The sequence below is a fragment of the Engystomops pustulosus genome, chromosome 2 (assembly GCF_040894005.1).
Source record: "Engystomops pustulosus chromosome 2, aEngPut4.maternal, whole genome shotgun sequence".
Lineage (NCBI taxonomy): Eukaryota > Metazoa > Chordata > Amphibia > Anura > Leptodactylidae > Engystomops > Engystomops pustulosus.
The window spans coordinates 251,709,622-251,733,372 of record NC_092412.1 but is presented as its reverse complement, the minus strand read 5'-3'; the positions used below and the strand labels follow the sequence as shown (position 1 = coordinate 251,733,372).

Genomic DNA, 23,751 nt, shown 5'->3' with positions numbered 1-23,751 from the left:
ATGCTGTGGATATGCTGGATATGCTGTGTATATGCTGGATATGCTGTGGATATGCTGTGTATATGGTGGATATGCTGTGTATATGCTGGATATGCTGTGGATATGGTGGATATGCTGTGGATATGGTGGATATGTTGTGTATATGGTGTATATGCTGTGGATATGCTGTGTATATGGTGGATATGCTGTGTATATGGTGGATATGCTGTGTATATGGTGGATATGCCGTGTATATGGTGGATATGCCGTGTATATGGTGGATATGCTGTGTATATGGTGGATATGCTGTGTATATGGTGGATATGCTGTGTATATGCTGGATATGCTGTGTATATGCTGGATATGCTGTGTATATGGTGGATATGCTGTGTATGTGGTGGATATGCTGTGTATGTGGTGGATATGCTGTGTATATGGTGGATATGCTGTGTATATGGTGGATATGCTGTGGATATGCTGGATATGTTGTGTATATGGTGTATATGGTGGATATACTGTGTATATGGTGGATATGCTGTGTATATGGTGGATATGCTGTGTATATGCTGCATATGCTTTGTATATGGTGGATATGCTGTGTATATGGTGGATATGCTGTGTATATGGTGGATATGTTGTGTATATGGTGGATATGCTGTGTATATGGTGGATATGCTGTGTATATGGTGGATATGTTGTGTATATGGTGGATATGCTGTGTATATGGTGGCTATGCTGTGTATATGGTGGATATGCTGTGTATATGCTGGATATGTTGTGTATATGGTGGATATGCTGTGTATATGCTGGATATGCTATGGATATGCTGTGTATATGGTGGATATGCTGTGGATATGGTGGATATGCTGTGGATATGCTGTGTATATGGTGGATATGCTGTGTATATGGTGGATATGCTGTGGATATGGTGGATATGCTGTGGATATGGTGGATATGTTGTGTATATGGTATATATGCTGTGGATATGCTGTGTATATGGTGGATATGCTGTCTATATGGTGGATATGCTGTGCATATGGTGGATATGCTGTGTATATGGTGGATATGCTGTGTATATGGTGGATATGTTGTGTATATGGTGGATATGCTGTGTATATGGTGGCTATGCTGTGTATATGGTGGATATGCTGTGTATATGCTGGATATGTTGTGTATATGGTGGATATGCTGTGTATATGGCGGATATGCTGTGTATATGGTGGATATGCTGTGGATATGCTGTGTATATGGTGGATATGCTGTGGATATGCTGTGGATATGCTGGATATGCTGTGTATATGCTGGATATGCTGTGGATATGCTGTGTATATGGTGGATATGCTGTGTATATGGTGGATATGCTGTGTATATGGTGGATATGCTGTGGATATGGTGGATATGCTGTGGATATGGTGGATATGCTGTGTATATGGTGGATATGCTGTGTATATGGTGGATATGCTGTGTATATGCTGGATATGCTGTGTATGTGGTGGATATGCTGTGTATGTGGTGGATATGCTGTGTATATGGTGGATATGCTGTGTATATGGTGGATATGCTGTGGATATGCTGGATATGTTGTGTATATGGTGTATATGGTGGATATACTGTGTATATGGTGGATATGCTGTGTATATGGTGGATATGCTGTGTATATGCTGGATATGCTTTGTATATGGTGGATATGCTGTGTATATGGTGGATATGCTGTGTATATGGTGGATATGTTGTGTATATGGTGGATATGCTGTGTATATGGTGGATATGCTGTGTATATGGTGGATATGTTGTGTATATGGTGGATATGCTGTGTATATGGTGGCTATGCTGTGTATATGGTGGATATGCTGTGTATATGCTGGATATGTTGTGGATATGCTGGATATGCTGTGGATATGCTGTGTATATGGTGGATATGCTGTGGATATGGTGGATATGCTGTGGATATGCTGGATATGCCGTGTATATGGTGGATATGCTGTGGATATGGTGGATATGATGTGTATATGGTGTATATGTTGTGTATATGCTGGATATGCTGTGTATATGGTGGATATGCTGTGTATATGGTGGATATGCTGTGGATATGGTGGATATGCTGTGGATATGGTGGATATGTTGTGTATATGGTGTATATGCTGTGGATATGCTGTGTATATGGTGGATATGCTGTGTATATGCTGGATATGCCGTGTATATGGTGGATATGCTGTGGATATGGTGGATATGATGTGTATATGGTGTATATGTTGTGTATATGCTGGATATGCTGTGTATATGCTGGATATGCTGTGTATATGCTGGATATGCTGTGTATATGGTGGATATGCTGTGTATATGGTGGATATGCTGTGTATGTGGTGGATATGCTGTGTATGTGGTGGATATGCTGTGTATATGGTGGATATGCTGTGTATATGGTGGATATGCTGTGTATATGGTGGATATGCTGTGGATATGGTGGATAATGTTGTGTATATGGTGGATATACTGTGTATAAGGTGGATATGCTTTGGATATGGTGGATATGCTGTGGATATGCTGGATATGCTGTGGATATGGTAGATATGTATTAGTGTGAGGATGACCCTGTACATACTATAGTGTAGTACTAAGGGACCTGCTATAAGGAAAGCAGTAAAGTTACTACCATGAGGTGGTATAGAGAAAATGACACTACCTACCTGCGTGGATAGCCCTAGAGCAGTGGTGGCGAACCTATGGCACGGGTGCCAGAGGTGGCACTCAGAGCCCTTTCTGAGGGCACCCAGGCCTTCCCCATAGCACAGAGTTTGCCATATACGTATCAAGGCTTTCTGCTGTGGTCCAATAAAGCCCAGGACGCACCATGCTCCACTCTATTTTAATGCAACATCCTACAGGAGAAGCAAGAAGGGCTGGATAGAGATGGATTGTCATTTGAGCTCCCGCTCTGGGTCCCCTGATTCTTCCATTTCAGGGCACCCTGGAGGGAAGCAACAATCCAAATTTCTCCATCATCTTTCTATTGTTTTGGTGAACGCAGGACACCAACGTGATTAAAACCTGTGATACAGCAGGGATCAATAAGTGACTGCTTAAATTTTCATTTTGGCACATACAAGTGGGTTCTGATTGTAGCTTGGGCACTCTGTTTCCTAGAGGTACATCTGTGAGGCTGACCAGTGTCACAGCTCCTGCAGTGGTTGTCACTCAGCTTTCCTACAATCCTGAATACTAAATACATCTAGATATAGATTTAAGGCTCCCACCGTCTGTGTCTATCTATTATACTTATGATGCAGAGGGGCCATTGGGCACCAGGGCTAAGGGTTACCGCTCCCCCCCCCTTACAGAAGAGGGGCATCTTTCATCAAGGTAAATTTCCCATTTGGGCTCCAGATGAAATGCTACTCCAGCTTTCCCAGGAACAGAAAACCGCTTATAGTGGACAAAAGAAAAACAGATCTGTGGAAAGTTGGGTAATTCCATACCCAACTTTTTTTTGAAACCCAACCTCTGTCACCGATGCCAGTACTTACTGGGAGCCTGGGCATTGCTGGTGGCTGCCAGGACCACGACCAGGGCCAGGACCCAGCACAGTCTCCGATTCATCTCCATCTTCTCTGTGCGCAGGAGGGGCCCGGGGGGGATTTTATACCCTCGGACCTGATTGCCACATTCCTTAAATGAGGTTTACTCAGGGAGAGGCCCCGCTCCACTCCCCCTCCCCCGCCCTATATATTCTAAATCAAGTAAAAGGTGAAGTTCACGTCCAGATAAGAGGTCACCGCGCGTTATTCCTGGGATCACTGGTCCCTCTGTGTCCCCCTGTCACCAGATATTGTAGTGTAGATTCCTTTGTACATGAGCCCTTTCATCTGTACTGAACTGTGGTATATGGGGGCGATATAGAGAAATGAAGATTATGAGTAACATGATACACGGGATCAAAACCCCAGGTGTGAACAGGTAGATGTCAGCGTTACTGTCACAGAGACTTCTCCATTCTGTAATGTGCGACTGATACAATGTAACAAAAACTAACAATAGCTTTATGTGTTGCTATTTTTTTTGAAACATTTGTTAAATGTTAGTTTATATTTTGTCATCTGGGGGGATGTTTGTGTATTTGTAGATAACGTGCACCATGGATGGTGCATCATCCTGAGCTGGAAGATGGTGAAGTCTGTGTCTCATAGGCTCAGTGTCAGTCAGGAAGAAATGGTGGTAAGGTGCGGTGAGAAAATCTCCCATCACAATCCATTATGATAAACCGAGGACATTACTCATAGATTTCCATTTTTCGGTGTATCTAGCAGGGGGTTTTTAATGCACATACGATCGGATTTTGGTGCATCCCAAGTATATATTAGTAATAGGGCTCCAGTGGCTATTAGTAATAGGGCTCCAGTGGCTATTAGTAATAGGGCTCCAGTGGCTATTAGTAATAGGGCTCCAGTGGTTATTAGAAATAGGGCTCCAGTGGCTATTAGTAATAGGGCTCCAGTGGCTATTAGTAATAGGGCCCCAGTGGCTATTAGTAATAGGGCTCCAGTGGCTATGAGTAACAGGCCCCCAGTGGCTATTAGTAATAGGGCCCCAGTGGCTATTAGTAATAGGGCTCCAGTGGTTATTAGAAATAGGGCTCCAGTGGCTATTAGTAATAGGGCTCCAGTGGCTATTAGTAATAGGGCTCCAGTGGCTATTAGTAATAGGGCCCCAGTGGCTATTAGTAATATGGCTCCAGTGGTTATTAGAAATAGGGCTCCAGTGGCTATTAGTAATAGGGCTCCAGTGGCTATTAGTAATAGGGCTCCAGTGGCTATTAGTAATAGGGCCCCAGTGGTTATTAGAAATAGGGCTCCAGTGGCTATTAGTAATAGGGCTCCAGTGGCTATTAGTAATAGGGCCCCAGTGGCTATTAGTAATAGGGCTCCAGTGGCTATGAGTAACAGGCCCCCAGTGGCTATTAGTAATAGGGCCCCAGTGGCTATTAGTAATAGGGCTCCAGTGGCTATTAGTAATAGGGCTCCAGTGGCTATTAGTAATAGGGCTCCAGTGGCTATTAGTAAAAGGCCCCCAGTGGCAATTATTAATAGGGCCCCAGTGGCTATGAGTAATAGACCCCCAGTGGCTATTATTAATAGGGCCCAGTGGCTATGAGTAACAGGCCCCCAGTGGCTATGAGTAACAGGCCCCCAGTGGCTATTATTAATAGGGCCCCAGTGGCTATGAGTAACAGGCCCCCAGTGGCTATTATTAATAGGGCCCCAGTGACTATTAGTAATAGGGCCCCAGGGGCTAGTAGTAATAAGGGCCCAGTGGCTATAAGTAAAAGGCCCCCAGTGGCTATTATTAATATGGCCCCAGTGGCTATGAGTAACAGGCCCCCAGTGGCTATTAATAATAGGGCCTCAGTGGCTATTATTAACAGAGCCCCAGTGGCTATTAGTAATAGGGCCCCAGTGGCTATTTGTAATAGGGCCCCAGTGGCTATTAGTAGTAGGGCCCCAGTGGCTGTTAGTAACAGGACCCAGTGGCTATTAGTAATAGGGCCCCAGTGGCTATGAGTAACAGGCCCCCAGTGGCTATTAGTAATAGGGCCCCAGTGGCTATTAGTAATAGGGCCCCAGTGGTAACAGGCCCCCAGTGGCTATTATTAATAGGGCCCCAGTGGCTATTAGTAATAGGGCCCCAGTGGCTATGAGTAACAGGCCCCCAGTGGTCATGAGTAACAGGCCCCCAGTGGCTATTAGTAATAGGGCCCCAGTGGCTGTTAGTAACAGGCCCCCAGTGGCTATTATTAATAGGGCCCAAGTGGCTATTAGTAATAGGGCTACAGTGGCCATGTGTAACAGGCCCCCAGTGGCTATTAGTAATAGGGCCCCAGTGGCTATTAGTAATAGGACCCCAGTGGCTATTAGTAATAAGGACCCAGTGGCTATTAGTAATAGGGCCCCAGTGGCTATTAGTAATAAGGACCCAGTGGCTATTAGTAATAGGGCCCCAGTCACTATTAGTAATAAGGACCCAGTGGCTATGAGTAACAGGTCCCCAGTGGCTATTATTAATAGGGCCCCAGTGGCTATGAGTAACAGGCCCCTAGTGGCTATTATTAATAGGGCCCCAGTGGCTATGAGTAACAGGCCCCTAGTAGCTATTATTAATAGGGCCCCAGTGGCTATGAGTAACAGGCCCCTAGTGGCTATTATTAATAGGGCCCCAGTGGCTATGAGTAACAGGCCCCCAGTGCCTATTATTAATAGGGCCCCAGTGACTATTAGTAATAGGGCCCCAGTGGCTAGTAGTAATAGGGCCCCAGTGGCTATTAGTAACAGTCCCCCAGTGGCTATTAGTAATAGGGCCCCAGTGGCTAGTGGTAATAGGGCCCCAGTGGCTATGAGTAACAGGCCCCCAGTGGCTATTATTAATAGGGCCCCAGTGGCTATGAGTAACAGGCCCCCAGTTGCTATTAGTAATAGGGCCCCAGTGGCTATTATTAACAGGGCCCCAGTGGCTATTAGTAATAGGGCCCCAGTGGCTATTAGTAATAGGGCCCCAGTGGCTATAAGTAATAGGGCACCAGTGGCTATTAGTAACAGGCCCCCAGTGGCTATTAGTAATAGGGCCCCAGTGGCTATGAGTAACAGGCCCCCAGTGGCTATTAGTAATAGGGCCCCAGTGGTAACAGGCCCCTAGTGGCTATTATTAATAGGGCCCCAGTGGCTATTAGTTATAGGGCCCCAGTGGCTATGAGTAACAGGCCCCCAGTGGCCATGAGTAACAGGCCCCCAGTGGTTTTTATTAATAGGGCCCAAGTGGCTATTAGTAATAGGGCCACAGTGGCCATGAGTAACAGGCCCCCAGTGGCTATTAGTAATAGGGCCCCAGTGGCTATTAGTAATAGGGCCCCTGTGGCTATTAGTAATAAGGTCCCAGTGGCTATTAGTAATAGGGCCCTAGTGGCTATTAGTAATAGGGCCCTAGTGGCTTTTAGTAATAGGGCCCCAGTGGCTTTACGTAACAGGGCCCCAGTAGACATTAGTAACAGGGCCCCCAGTGGCAATTAGTAACAGGCCCCCAGTGGCTATAAGTAACAGGGCCCCAGAAGATATTAGTAACAGGCCCCCAGTGGCTATGAGTAACAGGTCCCCAGTGGCTATTATTAATAGGGCCCCAGTGGCTACGAGTAACAGGCCCCCAGTGGCTATTATTAATAGTGCCCCAGTGGCTATGAGTAACAGGACCCCAGTGGCTATTATTAATAGGGCCCCAGTGGCTATGAGTAACAGGCCCCTAGTAGCTATTTTTAATAGGGCCCCAGTGGCTATTATTAATAGGGCCCCAGTGACTATTAGTAATAGGGCCCCAGTGACTAGTAGTAATAGGTCCCCAGTGGCTAGTAGTAACAGGCCCCCAGTGGCTATTAGTAATAGGGCCCCAGTGGCTATTAGTAATAAAGCCCCAGTGGCTGTTAGCAACCGGCCCAAAGTGGCTATTAGTAATAGGGCCCCAGTGGCTATGAGTAACAGGCCCCAAGTGGCTATTAGTAATAGGACCCCAGTGGCTATAAGTAACAGGCCCCCAGTGACTATTAGTAATAGAACCCCAGTGGCTTTTAGTTATAAGGCCCCAGTGGCTATGAGTAACAGGCCCCTATTAGCTATTATTAATAGGGCCCCAGTGGCTATGAGTAATAGGGCCCCAGTGGCTAGTAGTAATAGGGCTCCAGTGGCTATGAGTAACAGGCCCCCAGTGGCTATTATTAATAGGGCCCCAGTGGCTATGAGTAACAGGCCCCCCAGTGGCTATTATTAACATGGCCTCAGTGGCTATGAGTAACAGGCCCCCAGTGGCTATTAGTAATAGGGCCCCAGTGGCTAGTAGTAATAGGGCCCCAGTGGCTATGAGTAACAGGCCCTTAGTAGCTATTTTTAATAGGGCCTCAGTGGCTATGAGTAACAGGCCCCAAGTGGCTATTAGTAACAGGCCACCAGTGGCTATTAGTAACAGGCCCCCAGTGGCTATTATTAATAGGGCCCCAGTGGCTATGTGTAACAGGCCCCCAGTGGCTATTAGTAATAGGGCCCCAGTGGCTAGTAGTAACAGGCCACCAGTGGCTATTAGTAACAGGCCCCCAGTGGCTATTATTAATATGGCCCCAGTGGCTATGAGTAACAGGCCCCCAGTGGCTATTAGTAATAGGGCCCCAGTGGCTAGTAGTAATAGGGCCCCAGTGGCTATGAGTAACAGGCCCTTAGTAGCTATTTTTAATAGGGCCTCAGTGGCTATGAGTAACAGGTCCCCAGTGGCTATTAGTAACAGGCCACCAGTGGCTATTAGTAATTGGCCCCCAGTGGCTATTATTAATAGGGCCCCAGTGACTATTAGTAATAGGGCCCCAGTGTCTAGTAGTAATGGGGCCCCAGTGGCTATTAGTAACAGGCCCCTAGTGACTATTAGTAATAGGGCCCCAGTGGCTATTATTAATAGGGCCCCAGTGGCTACGAGTAACAGGCCCCCAGTGGCAATTATTAATAGTGCCCCAGTGGCTATGAGTAACAGGCCCCAAGTAGCTATTTATAATAGGGCCCCAGTGGCTATGAGTACCAGGCCCGCAGTGGTTATTATTAATAGGGCCCCAGTGGCTATTAGTAATAGGGCCCCAGTGGCTAGTAGTAATAAGGCCCCAGTGGCTATGAGTAACAGGCCCTTAGTAGCAATTTTTAATAGGGCCTCAGTGGCTATGAGTAACAGGCCCCCAGTGGCTATTAGTAACAGGCCCCCAGTGGCTATTATTAATAGGGCCCCAGTGACTATTAGTAATAGGGCCCCAGTGTCTAGTAGTAATAGGGCCCCAGTGGCTATTAGTAACAGGCCCCCAGTGACTATTAGTAATAGGGCCCCAGTGGCTTTTAGTAATAGGGCCCCAGTGGCTATACGTAACAGGGCCCCAGTAGATACTAGTAACAGGCCCCCAGTGGCTATGAGTAACAGGTCCCCAGGGGCTATTATTAATAGGGCTCCAGTGGCTATGAGTAACAGGCCCCTGGTAGCTATTTTTAATAGGGCCCCAGTGGCTATGAGTACCAGGCCCGCAGTGGCTATTATTAATAGGGCCCCAGTGGCTATTATTAATAGGGCCCCAGTGGCTATGAGTAATAGGGCCCCAGTGGCTAGTAGTAATAGGGCCTCAGTGGCTATTAGTAACAGGCCACCAGTGGCTATTAGTAACAGGCCCCCAGTGGCTATTATTAATAGGGCCCCAGTGACTATTAGTAATAGGGCCCCAGTGTCTAGTAGTAATAGGGCCCCAGTGGCTATTAGTAACAGGCCCTCAGTGACTATTGGTAATAGGGCCCCAGTGGCTTTTAGTAATAGGGCCCCAGTGGCTATACGTAACAGGGCCCCAGTAGACATTAGTAACAGGGCCCCCAGTGGCAATTAGTAACAGGCCCCCAGTGGCTATAAGTAACAGGACCCCAGCAGATATTAGTAACAGGCCCCCAGTGGCTATTATTAATAAGGCCCCAGTGGCTATTATTAATAGGGCCCCAGTGGCTATGAGTAACAGGCCCCCAGTGGCTATTATTAATAGGGCCCAAGTGGCTATGAGTAACAGGCCTCTAGTAGCTATTTTTAATAGGGCCCCAGTGGCTATGAGTACCAGGCCCCCAGTGGCTATTATTAATAGGGCCCCAGTGACTATTAGTAATTGGGCCCTAGTGGCTATGAGTAACAGGCCCCCAGTGGCTATTATTAATAGGGCCCCAGTGGCTATGAGTAACAGGCCCCTAGTAGCTTTTATTAATAGGGCCCCAGTGGCTATGAGTACCAGGCCCCCAGTGGCTATTATTAATAGGGCCCCAGTGACTATTAGTAATAGGGCCCCAGTGGCTAGTAGTAATAGGGCCCCAGTGGCTATTAGTGACAGGCTCCCAGTGGCTATTAGTAATAGGGCCCCAGTGGCTATAAGTAATAGGGCCCCAGTGGTAACGGGCCCCCAGTGGCTATTATTAATGGTGCCCCAGTGACTATTAGTAAAAGGGCCCCAGTGGCTAGTAGTAATAGGGCCCCAGTGGCTATTAGTAACAGGCCCCCAGTGGCTGTTAGTAATAGGGCCCTAGTGGCTGTTAGTAATAAGGCCCCAGTGGCTAGAAGTAATAGGGCCCCCGTGGCTATTAGTAATAGGGCCCCCAGTGGCTATTAGTAACAGGCCCTTAGTAGCAATTTTTAATAGGGCTCCAGTGGCTATGAGTAACAGGCCCCCAGTGGCTATTAGTAACAGGCCCCCAGTGGCTATTATTAATAGGGCCCCAGTGACTATTAGTAATAGGGCCCCAGTGTCTAGTAGTAATAGGGCCCCAGTGGCTATTAGTAACAGGCCCCCAGTGACTATTAGTAATAGGGCCCCAGTGGCTTTTAGTAATAGGGCCCCAGTGGCTATACGTAACAGGGCCCCAGTAGATACTAGTAACAGGCCCCCAGTGGCTATGAGTAACAGGTCCCCAGGGGCTATTATTAATAGGGCTCCAGTGGCTATGAGTAACAGGCCCCTGGTAGCTATTTTTAATAGGGCCCCAGTGGCTATGAGTACCAGGCCCGCAGTGGCTATTATTAATAGGGCCCCAGTGGCTATTATTAATAGGGCCCCAGTGGCTATGAGTAATAGGGCCCCAGTGGCTAGTAGTAATAGGGCCTCAGTGGCTATTAGTAACAGGCCACCAGTGGCTATTAGTAACAGGCCCCCAGTGGCTATTATTAATAGGGCCCCAGTGACTATTAGTAATAGGGCCCCAGTGTCTAGTAGTAATAGGGCCCAAGGGCTATTAGTAACAGGCCCTCAGTGACTATTGGTAATAGGGCCCCAGTGGCTTTTAGTAATAGGGCCCCAGTGGCTATACGTAACAGGGCCCCAGTAGACATTAGTAACAGGGCCCCCAGTGGCAATTAGTAACAGGCCCCCAGTGGCTATAAGTAACAGGACCCCAGCAGATATTAGTAACAGGCCCCCAGTGGCTATTATTAATAAGGCCCCAGTGGCTATTATTAATAGGGCCCCAGTGGCTATGAGTAACAGGCCCCCAGTGGCTATTATTAATAGGGCCCAAGTGGCTATGAGTAACAGGCCTCTAGTAGCTATTTTTAATAGGGCCCCAGTGGCTATGAGTACCAGGCCCCCAGTGGCTATTATTAATAGGGCCCCAGTGACTATTAGTAATTGGGCCCTAGTGGCTATGAGTAACAGGCCCCCAGTGGCTATTATTAATAGGGCCCCAGTGGCTATGAGTAACAGGCCCCTAGTAGCTTTTATTAATAGGGCCCCAGTGGCTATGAGTACCAGGCCCCCAGTGGCTATTATTAATAGGGCCCCAGTGACTATTAGTAATAGGGCCCCAGTGGCTAGTAGTAATAGGGCCCCAGTGGCTATTAGTGACAGGCTCCCAGTGGCTATTAGTAATAGGGCCCCAGTGGCTATAAGTAATAGGGCCCCAGTGGTAACGGGCCCCCAGTGGCTATTATTATTGGTGCCCCAGTGACTATTAGTAAAAGGGCCCCAGTGGCTAGTAGTAATAGGGCCCCAGTGGCTATTAGTAACAGGCCCCCAGTGGCTGTTAGTAATAGGGCCCTAGTGGCTGTTAGTAATAAGGCCCCAGTGGCTAGAAGTAATAGGGCCCCCGTGGCTATTAGTAATAGGGCCCCCAGTGGCTATTAGTAACAGGCCCTTAGTAGCAATTTTTAATAGGGCTCCAGTGGCTATGAGTAACAGGCCCCCAGTGGCTATTAGTAACAGGCCCCCAGTGGCTATTATTAATAGGGCCCCAGTGACTATTAGTAATAGGGCCCCAGTGTCTAGTAGTAATAGGGCCCCAGTGGCTATTAGTAACAGGCCCCCAGTGACTATTAGTAATAGGGCCCCAGTGGCTTTTAGTAATAGGGCCCCAGTGGCTATACGTAACAGGGCCCCAGTAGATACTAGTAACAGGCCCCCAGTGGCTATGAGTAACAGGTCCCCAGGGGCTATTATTAATAGGGCTCCAGTGGCTATGAGTAACAGGCCCCTGGTAGCTATTTTTAATAGGGCCCCAGTGGCTATGAGTACCAGGCCCGCAGTGGCTATTATTAATAGGGCCCCAGTGGCTATTATTAATAGGGCCCCAGTGGCTATGAGTAATAGGGCCCCAGTGGCTAGTAGTAATAGGGCCTCAGTGGCTATTAGTAACAGGCCACCAGTGGCTATTAGTAACAGGCCCCCAGTGGCTATTATTAATAGGGCCCCAGTGACTATTAGTAATAGGGCCCCAGTGTCTAGTAGTAATAGGGCCCAAGGGCTATTAGTAACAGGCCCTCAGTGACTATTGGTAATAGGGCCCCAGTGGCTTTTAGTAATAGGGCCCCAGTGGCTATACGTAACAGGGCCCCAGTAGACATTAGTAACAGGGCCCCCAGTGGCAATTAGTAACAGGCCCCCAGTGGCTATAAGTAACAGGACCCCAGCAGATATTAGTAACAGGCCCCCAGTGGCTATTATTAATAAGGCCCCAGTGGCTATTATTAATAGGGCCCCAGTGGCTATGAGTAACAGGCCCCCAGTGGCTATTATTAATAGGGCCCAAGTGGCTATGAGTAACAGGCCTCTAGTAGCTATTTTTAATAGGGCCCCAGTGGCTATGAGTACCAGGCCCCCAGTGGCTATTATTAATAGGGCCCCAGTGACTATTAGTAATTGGGCCCTAGTGGCTATGAGTAACAGGCCCCCAGTGGCTATTATTAATAGGGCCCCAGTGGCTATGAGTAACAGGCCCCTAGTAGCTTTTATTAATAGGGCCCCAGTGGCTATGAGTACCAGGCCCCCAGTGGCTATTATTAATAGGGCCCCAGTGACTATTAGTAATAGGGCCCCAGTGGCTAGTAGTAATAGGGCCCCAGTGGCTATTAGTGACAGGCTCCCAGTGGCTATTAGTAATAGGGCCCCAGTGGCTATAAGTAATAGGGCCCCAGTGGTAACGGGCCCCCAGTGGCTATTATTATTGGTGCCCCAGTGACTATTAGTAAAAGGGCCCCAGTGGCTAGTAGTAATAGGGCCCCAGTGGCTATTAGTAACAGGCCCCCAGTGGCTGTTAGTAATAGGGCCCTAGTGGCTGTTAGTAATAAGGCCCCAGTGGCTAGAAGTAATAGGGCCCCCGTGGCTATTAGTAATAGGGCCCCCAGTGGCTATTAGTAATAGGGCCCCAGTGATAACAGGCCCCCAGTGGCTATTATTAATGGTGCCCCAGTGGCCATTAGTAATAGGGCCCCAGTGGCTATGAGTAACAGGCCCCCAGTGGCTATTAGTAATAGGACCCCAGTGGCTTTAGTAATAGGGCCCCAGTGGCTATTAGTAAGAGGGCCCCAGTGGCTATTGTTAATAGGGCCCCAGTGGCTATTAGTAATAGGGCCCCAGTGGCTATGAGTAACTGGCCCCAAGTGGGTATGAGTAATAGGGCCCCAGTGACTATGAGTAACAGGCCCCCAGTGGCTATTAGTAATAGGGCCCCAGTGGCTTTTAGTAATAGGGCCCTAGTGGCTGTTAGTAACAGGCCCCTAGTTACTATTATTAATAGGGCCCCAGTGGCTATTAGTAATAGGGCCCCAGTGGCTATGAGTAACAGGCCCCCAGTGGCTATTAGTAATAGGGCCCCAGTGGCTATTAGTAATAGGGCCCCAGTGGCTATGAGTAACAAGCCCCCAGTGGCTATTAGTAACAGGCCCCCAGTGGCTATTATTAATAGGACCCAAGTGGCTATTAGTAATAGGGCCCCAGTGGCTATTAGTAATAGGGCCCCAGTGGCTGTTAGTAACAGGGCCCCAGTGGCTATTAGTAATAGGGCCCCAGTGGCTGTTAGTAACAGGGCCCCAGTGGCTATTAGTAATAGGGCCCCAGTGGCTATTAGTAACAGGCCCCCAGTGACTATTAGTAATAGGGCCCCAGTGGCTATTAGTAACAGGCCCCCAGTGGCTATAAGTAACAGGGCCCTAGTAGATATTAGTAACAGGCCCCCAGTGGCTATATCTAACAGGGACCAGTAGTTATTAGTAACAGGGCCCCAGTGACTTTTAGTAACAGGCCCCCAGTGGCTATTAGTAATAGGGCCCCAGTGGCTATTAGTAATAGGGCCCCAGTAGATATTAGTAACAGGGCCCCAGTGACTTTTAGTAACAGGCCCCCAGTGGCAATTAGTAATAGGGCCCCAGTGGCTATTAGTAAGAGGGCCCCAGTGGCTATTGTTAATAGGGCCCCAGTGGCTATTAGTAATAGGGCCCCAGTGGCTATGAGTAACAGGGCCCCAAGTGGGTATGAGTAATAGGGCCCCAGTGACTATGAGTAACAGGCCCCCAGTGGCTATTAGTAATAGGGCCCCAGTGGCTTTTAGTAATAGGGCCCTAGTGGCTGTTAGTAACAGGCCCCTAGTTACTATTATTAATAGGGCCCCAGTGGCTATTAGTAATAGGGCCCCAGTGGCTATGAGTAACAGGCCCCCAGTGGCTATTAGTAATAGGGCCCCAGTGGCTATTAGTAATAGGGCCCCAGTGGCTATGAGTAACAAGCCCCCAGTGGCTATTAGTAATAGGGCCCCAGTGGCTATTAGTAACAGGCCCCCAGTGGCTATTATTAATAGGACCCAAGTGGCTATTAGTAATAGGGCCCCAGTGGCTATTAGTAATAGGGCCCCAGTGGCTGTTAGTAACAGGGCCCCAGTGGCTATTAGTAATAGGGCCCCAGTGGCTGTTAGTAACAGGGCCCCAGTGGCTATTAGTAATAGGGCCCCAGTGGCTATTAGTAACAGGCCCCCAGTGGCTATTAGTAATAGGGCCCCAGTGGCTATTAGTAACAGGCCCCCAGTGGCTATAAGTAACAGGGCCCTAGTAGATATTAGTAACAGGCACCCAGTAGATATTAGTAACAGGCCCCCAGTGGCTATTTCTAACAGGGACCAGTAGTTATTAGTAACAGGGCCCCAGTGACTTTTAGTAACAGGCCCCCAGTGGCTATTAGTAATAGGGCCCCAGTGGCTATTAGTAATAGGGCCCCAGTAGATATTAGTAACAGGGCCCCAGTGACTTTTAGTAACAGGCCCCCAGTGGCTATTAGTAATAGGGCCCCAGTGGCTATTAGTAATAGGGCCCCAGTAGATATTAGTAACAGGGCCCCAGTGACTTTTAGTAACAGGCCCCCAATGGCTATTAGTAATAGGGCCCCAGTGGCTATAAGTAGCAGGGCCCCAGTAGACATTAGTAACAGGGCCCCAGTGGCTATTAGTAAGAGGGCCCCCAGTGGTTATTAGTAACAGGCCCCCAGTGGCTATTAGTAACAGGCCCCCACTGGATATAAGTAACAGGGCCACGGTAGACATTAGTAACAGGGCCCCCAGTGGTTATTAGTAACAGGCCCCCAGTGGCTATTAGTAACAGGCCCCCACTGGATATAAGTAACAGGGCCCCAGAAGATATTAGTAACCGGCCCCCAGTGGCTATTAGTAATAGGGCCCCCAGTAGATATTAGTAACAGGGCCCCAGTGGCTATTAGTAATAGGGCCCCAGTATATTTGAGTAAGCGGGCCCCTGTAGAAGAAGGATCTGGACTGCAAATCTGGATCCCATCCCCCCAGGTGCACGTATCGTAACGACATATGAGGTCATCATGTCACCTGCACTAGTGAATGGCAGCACATAGAGGGGAAGGACCTGTAATACTGGGACTCGAGGGCCCGGGTCCCTTTATTGCCGGTTGTGTAACAGGCCCCACCCTAAAGGTGGACCTGCTCTCATTCACTGCACAGAGAGTAAAGGAGAACTGTCAGCAGGATCATATAGGACATTATGAAGAAGAACTGACATGTACTTGAGTTGTTGAACCCTACTCACTTAAAGGGGTTGGCCAACTATAGAAACTTTCAACAGGGAAAGTATATTACCCTAATTGGGTCACCCATATCATACTTACCTTTACAAAGTTTCCTATTCTAGGGGGAGGCAGGAGTTTTGTGGCCCCCGGACAGCAGGACTTGAGACTTCCTCCGACATCCAGTGTCCTGCTATGTGCCCGCCTCCTCCATCATAGCCACTCCCATAGCTGAGGGTGGAGGGATTTTTGGTCCCTTTCTCCCAATTATTGGAGGTCCGAGCAGTCAGACCCTCAATGATCTTCCATCTAGGGATGAGGAATTAGTTAGTTTGTGGAATTCCCCTCTAAGCCCTTGCTGCTAGTATACGGAGCTGTATGTGGAATTGTTTTCCCGTACAGTCCATTGGACACCTCAACTATTCATTAGTATGTCAGGCCTGATGTTGGGGCCCCCTGACACTGTGGGTCCCATAGCACCTGCTATGACTGCTACCCCTGTAGTTACGCCCCTAATGCTGTTGAAATATAAGGACTTGGGTCAGAGGGTTAGCAGAGCCCCCCTCCTCCCCCCCGTGTTACAACTTCACAGGCTGTTACACTGTGCAGGAGCAATTCCACTGTGTTGAGGGAGCACAAAGGGACTCTGGTAACACCCCCCAGAACCCTTCTGGCTCATTATCATAATTTTAAGATACACGCCTAGATCTTTGAGCAATGTCCCTGGTCTATCATGATGGATTTTGGTGGTTTCCTTTAACCCTTGCCACTTTGCCAATGGCATTTAAAAGGGAACTTGTCAGCAGGATTTCCCATATCAGCAGGATAATGGCCGCTGCTGGAGGTCCAATTAGACACAACGCAAACATGTTAGCTTAACATTGATTAAGTTTCGGGTTACAGCAGCACAGAGGATTTTAGCAGTGAATGCTCCTACAGAAAGACACTGACTATGTAACAGTTTTATGTTACACATATGACATACCCCTATAGTGTAGCAATAGGAGATGCAGTACCAGACTCCACCACCGTATAAGAGTGGCGCTGTTCTCAGTGTATTCAACCTCCTCCTTACCCCCATTGGTCAAGGTGAAAAGCGAACCCTAGGTCCCTTATTCCTGAGGGGTCAGGCCCGGCCTGATGACAGAGGACCCTCTTTGATTTTTGGGTCTCTTTGGAACACATTAGAATTACAAAGTAACAAAAAATCAATGAAATGCAGCAGAATTTCTAATTGCAGTTTTATTTTATTAAATTAGTGCCTGGCTGTATTACATTTACTTAAAGGGAAAGTCTTTTATGATCTAAGTCTGATCATGGTGGAGGTTGTAGGTAGACATGATGACGATTGTGTCCTGTTACGTTCTTCCACTGGCAGAGACCGGGTTCTTCATCAGGGTCCAATTACAAGAGGCATTCTGGAGGGAAAAACATCGGCCATTACTAGGGTGACCATACAGACTGCAGCCAGTGTAAGGTATTGTCCCTGGAGAGATGTTGTTAGTAGCAGCAGGACTGTGATATATGGATTTATATACCACATTTGTGGGGTGTCCTTACACTGCTGTGCACTGTGCAGCCAGTGTTAAGTATTTTCCTGTATACATGTGTAGTCATACTTTTGCAAATGTTGTTAGTAGCAGCAGGACTGTGAACTATGGATTTATATATCCCAGGTTTGGGGGGTGTCCTTACACTGCTGTGCACTGTGCAGCCAGTGTTAAGTATTTTCCTGTATACATGTGTAGTCATACTTTTGCAAATGTTGTTAGTAGCAGCAGGACTGTGATATATGGATTTATATACCACATTTGGGGGGTGTCCTTACACTGCTGTGCACTGTGCAGCCAGTGCTGGTATTTTCCTGTATACATGTGTAGTCATACTTTTGCAAATGTTGTTAGTAGCAGCAGGACTGTGAACTATGGATTTATATATCCCAGGGGTTTGGGGGGTGTCCTTACACTGCTGTGCACTGTGCAGCCAGTGTTAAGTATTTTCCTGTATACATGTGTAGTCATACTTTTGCGTATGTTGTTAGTAGCAGCAGGACTGTGAAATATGGATTTGTATATCCCAGATTTGGGGGGTGTCCTTAAACTGCTGTGCTCTGTGCAGCCAGTGTTAAGTATTTTCCTGTATACATGCATAGTCATACTCAAGTGTGTGTTGTTAGTAGCAGCAGGACTGTGAAATATGGATTTATATTTCAGGATTGGAGTTGTGTCCTCTCACTGCTGTGCTCTGTGCTCTTTGCAGCCAGTGTTAGCTATTGTCCTATAGATGTATAATCATAACTTTGTGTGTGTGATAGTAGCAGTAGGACTGTGAAATATGGATTTATATTCAATGGGTCGTTCTCACACTGCTGTGCTCTGAGCTATGTAAATAGAACTACTTAACAGCACCTTCTCTCTACTACTAGATTAATCAATAAGGAGGCTGCAACAGCTTTTACTCAGAGCAAACGGGCGGGGCTGTGGAATAGATCAATGTATAGAAATAATAGCACAGCAGTGTGAGAACGCGCCCCCAGTGCTCTTGGTGAAGCTAAATTCAAGAAAATAAAGATATTTTTCACAGTCCTGCTGCTACTAAGTGATATCCTATCGAAAGTTAACTAGTGAGTGCAATAGCGCCCCCTAAGATGCTCAATAGAACTGAACTGAAGAGCCAGAGGAGGGGAGCAAACTACCAGGAGTACTTAAAGGGACACTTCAGGATACAGTTCTGCATTGGATTTAAAGGGGCAGATGGAAATCTCATGGAGTAAAAATCTGAGTTTGTTTATTGTCTGTCGCTATGGAGATATAGTTTTGCATGGAGGCTGCATACTAAGCTATAGGAAAAGTATGCACATGGCTTCATACAGTCCAATCTAAGTGTATTTTTACATATTCCCATTGACATGAATGAGGCAGATCTGTAGTACCGGATACCACCAGTGGGTTAGAGTGGCGCTGTGTTGAGTCTAAACGTGTATAACATTTGATACATTCATATTCCATGTCCTGATGTTTTGTTACATTAATCTTACCGTCGTCGGGGCGGGCGTAGAAGCACCAGATGGCATTGGGGTCAAGGCTGTCGTAGCAGCAGCCCTTGTTGAAGCACTCGGTGGCTGTGATGCCGGGTTCCCCACAATTTACTCTTGCTACTGGCTGGACCTGACATTGTCTCTCAGCTGAAAAGAGCCACAAAAACATCATGTAACATCAGTGTCAGGAGGGGGCCAGAAAGGCACAGAAACGTATTCTCAATTTTGTGGCGTAAGACTAATGTATGAGCGATAAACGTGTCTCATTGGCCACCGCAGTCCTATCTGTGCCCCCCACACCCGGGTATGAGGGTGACACTAGGGGACTTCTAGGGAAGTGGAATGGGGGGCACAAGATGCCATGGGGGAAAAAGCTAACTTCAAAGTGGAGGGGCCCTGTTTGTGCATGAGCGCTACGGAGGAGGTTGAAGGGTGGACACAGGTGCATAGGGTTCCTGAAAAGTGCAGAAGAGTAAAAACAGGCTCTATGGAGGGGTAGAAGGGTAGACACAAGGTGCACAGGCTCTATGGAGGGGTAGAAGGGTAGACACAAGGTGCACAGGCTCTATGGAGGGGTAGAAGGGTAGACACAAGGTGCACAGGCTCTATGGAGGGGTAGAAGGATAGACACAAGGTGCACAGGCTCTATGGAGGGGTAGAAGGGTAGACACAAGGTGCACAGGCTCTATGGAGGGGTAGAAGGGTAGACACAAGGTGCACAGGCTGTATGGAGGGGTAGAAGGATAGACACAAGGTGCACAGGCTCTATGGAGGGGTAGAAGGGTAGACACAAGGTGCACAGGCTCTATGGAGGGGTAGAAGGGTAGACACATGGTGCACAGGCTCTATGGAGGGGTAGAAGGGTAGGCACAAGGTGCACAGGCTCTATGGAGGGGTAGAAGGGTAGACACAAGGTGCACAGGCTCTATGGAGGGGTAGAAGGGTAGACACAAGGTGCACAGGCTCTATGGAGGGGTAGAAGGGTAGGCACAAGGTGCACAGGCTCTATGGAGGGGTAGAAGGGTAGACACAAGGTGCACAGGCTCTATGGAGGGGTAGAAGGGTAGACACAAGGTGCACAGGCTCTATGGAGGGGTAGAAGGGTAGACACAAGGTGCACAGGCTCCATGGAGGGGTAGAAGGGTAGACACAAGGTGCACAGGCTCTATGGAGGGGTAGAAGGGTAGATACAAGGTGCACAGGCTGTATGGAGGGGTAGAAGGGTAGATACAAGGTGCACAGGCTTTATGGAGGGGTAGAAGGGTAGACACAAGGTGCACAGGCTCTATAGAGGGGTAGAAGGGTAGACACAAAGTGCACAGGCTCCATGGAGGGGTAGAAGGGTAGACACAAGGTGCACAGACTCTATGGAGGGGTAGAAGGGTAGACACAAGGTGCACAGGCTCTATGGAGGGGTAGAAGGGTAGACACAAGGTGCACAGGCTCTATGGAGGGGTAGAAGGGTAGACACAAGATGTACAGGCTCTATGAAGGCTACAGGGGTAAACAAGGGCAACTACAAGGGCACAGGCTCTATAGAGGGGTTGAAGGGTAGACACAAGGTGCACTGGCTCTATAGAGGGGTTGAAGGGTAGACACAAGGTGCACAGGCTCTATGAAGGCTACAGGGGTAGACACAAGGTGCACAGGCTCTATAGAGGGGTTGAAGGGTAGACACAAGGTGCACAGGCTCTATGAAGGCTACAGGGGTAGACACAAGGTGCACAGGCTCTATGGAGGGGTAGAAGGGTAGACACATGGTGCACAGGCTCTATGGAGGGGTAGAAGGGTAGACACAAGGTGCACAGGCTCTATGGAGGGGTAGAAGGGTAGACACAAGGTGCACAGGCTCTATGGAGGGGTAGAAGGGTAGACACAAGGTGCACAGGCTCTATGGAGGGGTAGAAGGGTAGACACAAGGTGTACAGGCTCTATGGAGGGGTTGAAGGGTTGACACAAGGTGCACAGGCTCTATAGAGGGGTTGAAGGGTAGACACAAGATGTACAGGCTCTATGAAGGCTACAGGGGTAGACAAGGGCAAATACAAGGGGACAGGCTCTATAGAGGGGTTGAAGGGTAGACACAAGGTGCACTGGCTCTATAGAGGGGTTGAAGGGTAGACACAAGGTGCACAGGCTCTATGAAGGCTACAGGGGTAGACACAAGGTGCACAGGCTCTATAGAGGGGTTGAAGGGTAGACACAAGGTGCACAGGCTCTATGAAGGCTACAGGGGTAGACACAAGGTGCACAGGCTCTATGGAGTTGTAGAAGGGTAGACACATGGTGCACAGGCTCTATGGAGGGGTAGAAGGGTAGACACAAGGTGCACAGGCTCTATGGAGGGGTAGAAGGGTAGACACAAGGTGCACAGGCTCTATGGAGGGGTAGAAGGGTAGACACAAGGTGCACAGGCTCTATGGAGGGGTAGAAGGGTAGACACAAGGTGTACAGGCTCTATGGAGGGGTTGAAGGGTTGACACAAGGTGCACAGGCTCTATAGAGGGGTTGAAGGGTAGACACAAGATGTACAGGCTCTATGAAGGCTACAGGGGTAGACAAGGGCAAATACAAGGGGACAGGAGAGCTGGGGGAAAATGCAGCAGTAAACACAAAATGGCAGAGGTTCTGTCCTGGTGGGCAGGGGTAGACACAAGTACAAGTGGTCCCTTCCACTATGTCTCCTTGTATGTAGTCCAATCCCTGAGGACTGACCCGATACTGAATTACCCCCACGTGAAACATCCCGCAACAATTTGTAATTTTTCAGACCTGCTTCTGTTTAACAGTTTGAATATACAAAGCTTTATTTATATCTGTCTAAGACAAACAGGCTGCGGCAAGAAATTCATTGATTAATTCTGTTTCTGCAAAGTCGTTTACATCTTCTGTTAAACAACCTGGGATCCGGAATTAGCGGCCGCGCTCGGCGCAGTCACCTGACATGTGTTTATGACCGTCCATGCGCTGACTGATTCTCCCCGACATCTCAATAAAGGTTACATAAACTATTGTCATCTCCGCTGGAGGTCACGGCTCGCGTCTAATTGCTTCCTTTACATGAAATGATCCCATATTACAAGCAAGGAACTTAAAGGGACACAGTAACCAAGGGGACCTGCTGGGGTGTATTTAGAAACCCCTACAATTTTTAATCAGGGGGTGAGACAATGAGCACGAAATGTCCTTCAATGTTCTAGTAACGGGAAATCGTATAACTTTTTATCATAAAAATTAACATTAAAAAAATAACATATCCCTTTAAGTACTTCATAGTATTAAGGAGTGCCTATAGTTATATGTAGCATATGCCATCACTTGGTACTGACATGAATCCAATTTTCAAAGGAAATCTGACCATTGATCAGCTGCTCCTCATGGGTGTGGCTTCAAAAGCAAATGTTTCAAAAGCCACACCCATGAGGAACCACAAATCCCCAATCATTTAAATAACTGGTCAATCACTAAATGCATGGAAACCCTGGTGCCCATGGGGAAAATGAAGGATTTTTGTACAGAAATGCCAATTGATTTTATAATTTTTTTATAAAATTATTATTAGAAATTGATGTGGTTTTAAAGCTTTTTAAAATGTATCTATTTTAATACTGCAGTCAGGGTTGGACCGGCCCACAATGGTCCCACAGCTATCTGATGGGACTAGTATGTGACCCAATAATGGGCCCTGAAAGTAGCAGTTGATATATAAATAAACTATTAGATCTTGTTTGAGTTTTTTCTGTATGTTCACACTCATCTGGGAGACCCAAAGGAGCCTAGACTGCCATTGGTTATTTCGGACATCCCATTTTAGTTATTGGGATGTAAGAATCTTTTTTAAGATTGTAAACAAAATATGATATCAAATCTTTTATATGAAGAAGGTCCATTCTCTAGTTATATCTCATGAAGACTCCTTTCCCTGTCCTAAATGTGGCCCCACAGCTCTCAAAACTTGACCTTCTTTGCAGTCACTTAAGGCCTTCATAATCCCAACATCAATCCCTACTCTGATTGGTGATCAGCTATAAGATCTTAGCACAAACTGTTCTGTTTGCCCACAGCACTCCCAGAGGAGAAATGGAGAATTACACTCTTATAGTAAATTCAGCAATGTTGCAGGTCTATGTAGCCACACTTCACTCTATTACGTGACATCCCAAAAGGACCTCTCCACCAGCACCCCAAATTTCAATATTAAGGTCCTTGACGGCAGCATGTATGAGACTTACTCAGTGCAGCTTGTCCATGTGCAGAGCTGAAGGACCCAACAATGAGGGCGATGGCAAACAAACAAAACACCTTGCAGTTCATGGCCGGTCTTGTCACTTGGTCTTGCCGGTGGAAGGTTGGACTGGAGTGTAGGATGGACGAGTCTCCCAGGGGGTTATTATATATTCCCAGCTGTGTGTAGCTATCTCTTATCAGATCATGTCCGATAAGGCGAGTCCCTCCAAAAGATGGGACACACAATGTTCTCCTGTGGTTGGGCTTTGTCTTGGCACGACGCAGCTTATGAGTCACTAGATTCTCCATCTTATCACCAGACCATAGTTGCCAATTTCAATATTACTTTGGGTGGCAAATTCTAGTGAATCAGAGCAGACAAAAATGTTACGTAAAACTAAATGTGATAGCGGGGGATGGGGAGAGGCAGTATCCACTGACACAGACAACACAATCTATTCCCAATCTGTAATGGGTTCTCCAGGTATTGTCCAGTCTCCTCCAGACAGTCCAAAAGGGGCATTTCAGTACCATAGTGTTTCTTGTATAGAGAACTCCAGTACTACGTTTTCCATTGGTGGAACCCCAACACTATAGTGTTTCTTTATGGGGGACCCCAGTAGTATAGTGTGTTTTTTGT

General features: G+C 47.6%; 1 protein-coding gene across 1 annotated transcript in view; it reads right to left on the bottom strand.

Annotated features, from left to right (window-relative positions):
• The window catches only part of LOC140117108 (uncharacterized), a 48,706-nt gene extending 25,271 nt beyond the window's left edge, over positions 1-23,435 (bottom strand). The window contains exons 1-3 of the mRNA XM_072133542.1: positions 23,117-23,435; positions 18,874-19,031; positions 3,504-3,630 (exon numbers count right to left, since the gene is read on the bottom strand). Of these exons, the coding sequence (XP_071989643.1) occupies positions 3,504-3,630; positions 18,874-19,031; positions 23,117-23,420 (589 nt within the window). The 5' untranslated portion in view covers positions 23,421-23,435. The remainder of the gene's footprint in view (positions 1-3,503; positions 3,631-18,873; positions 19,032-23,116) is intronic.
• Between the last annotated feature and the right edge of the window lie 316 nt (positions 23,436-23,751).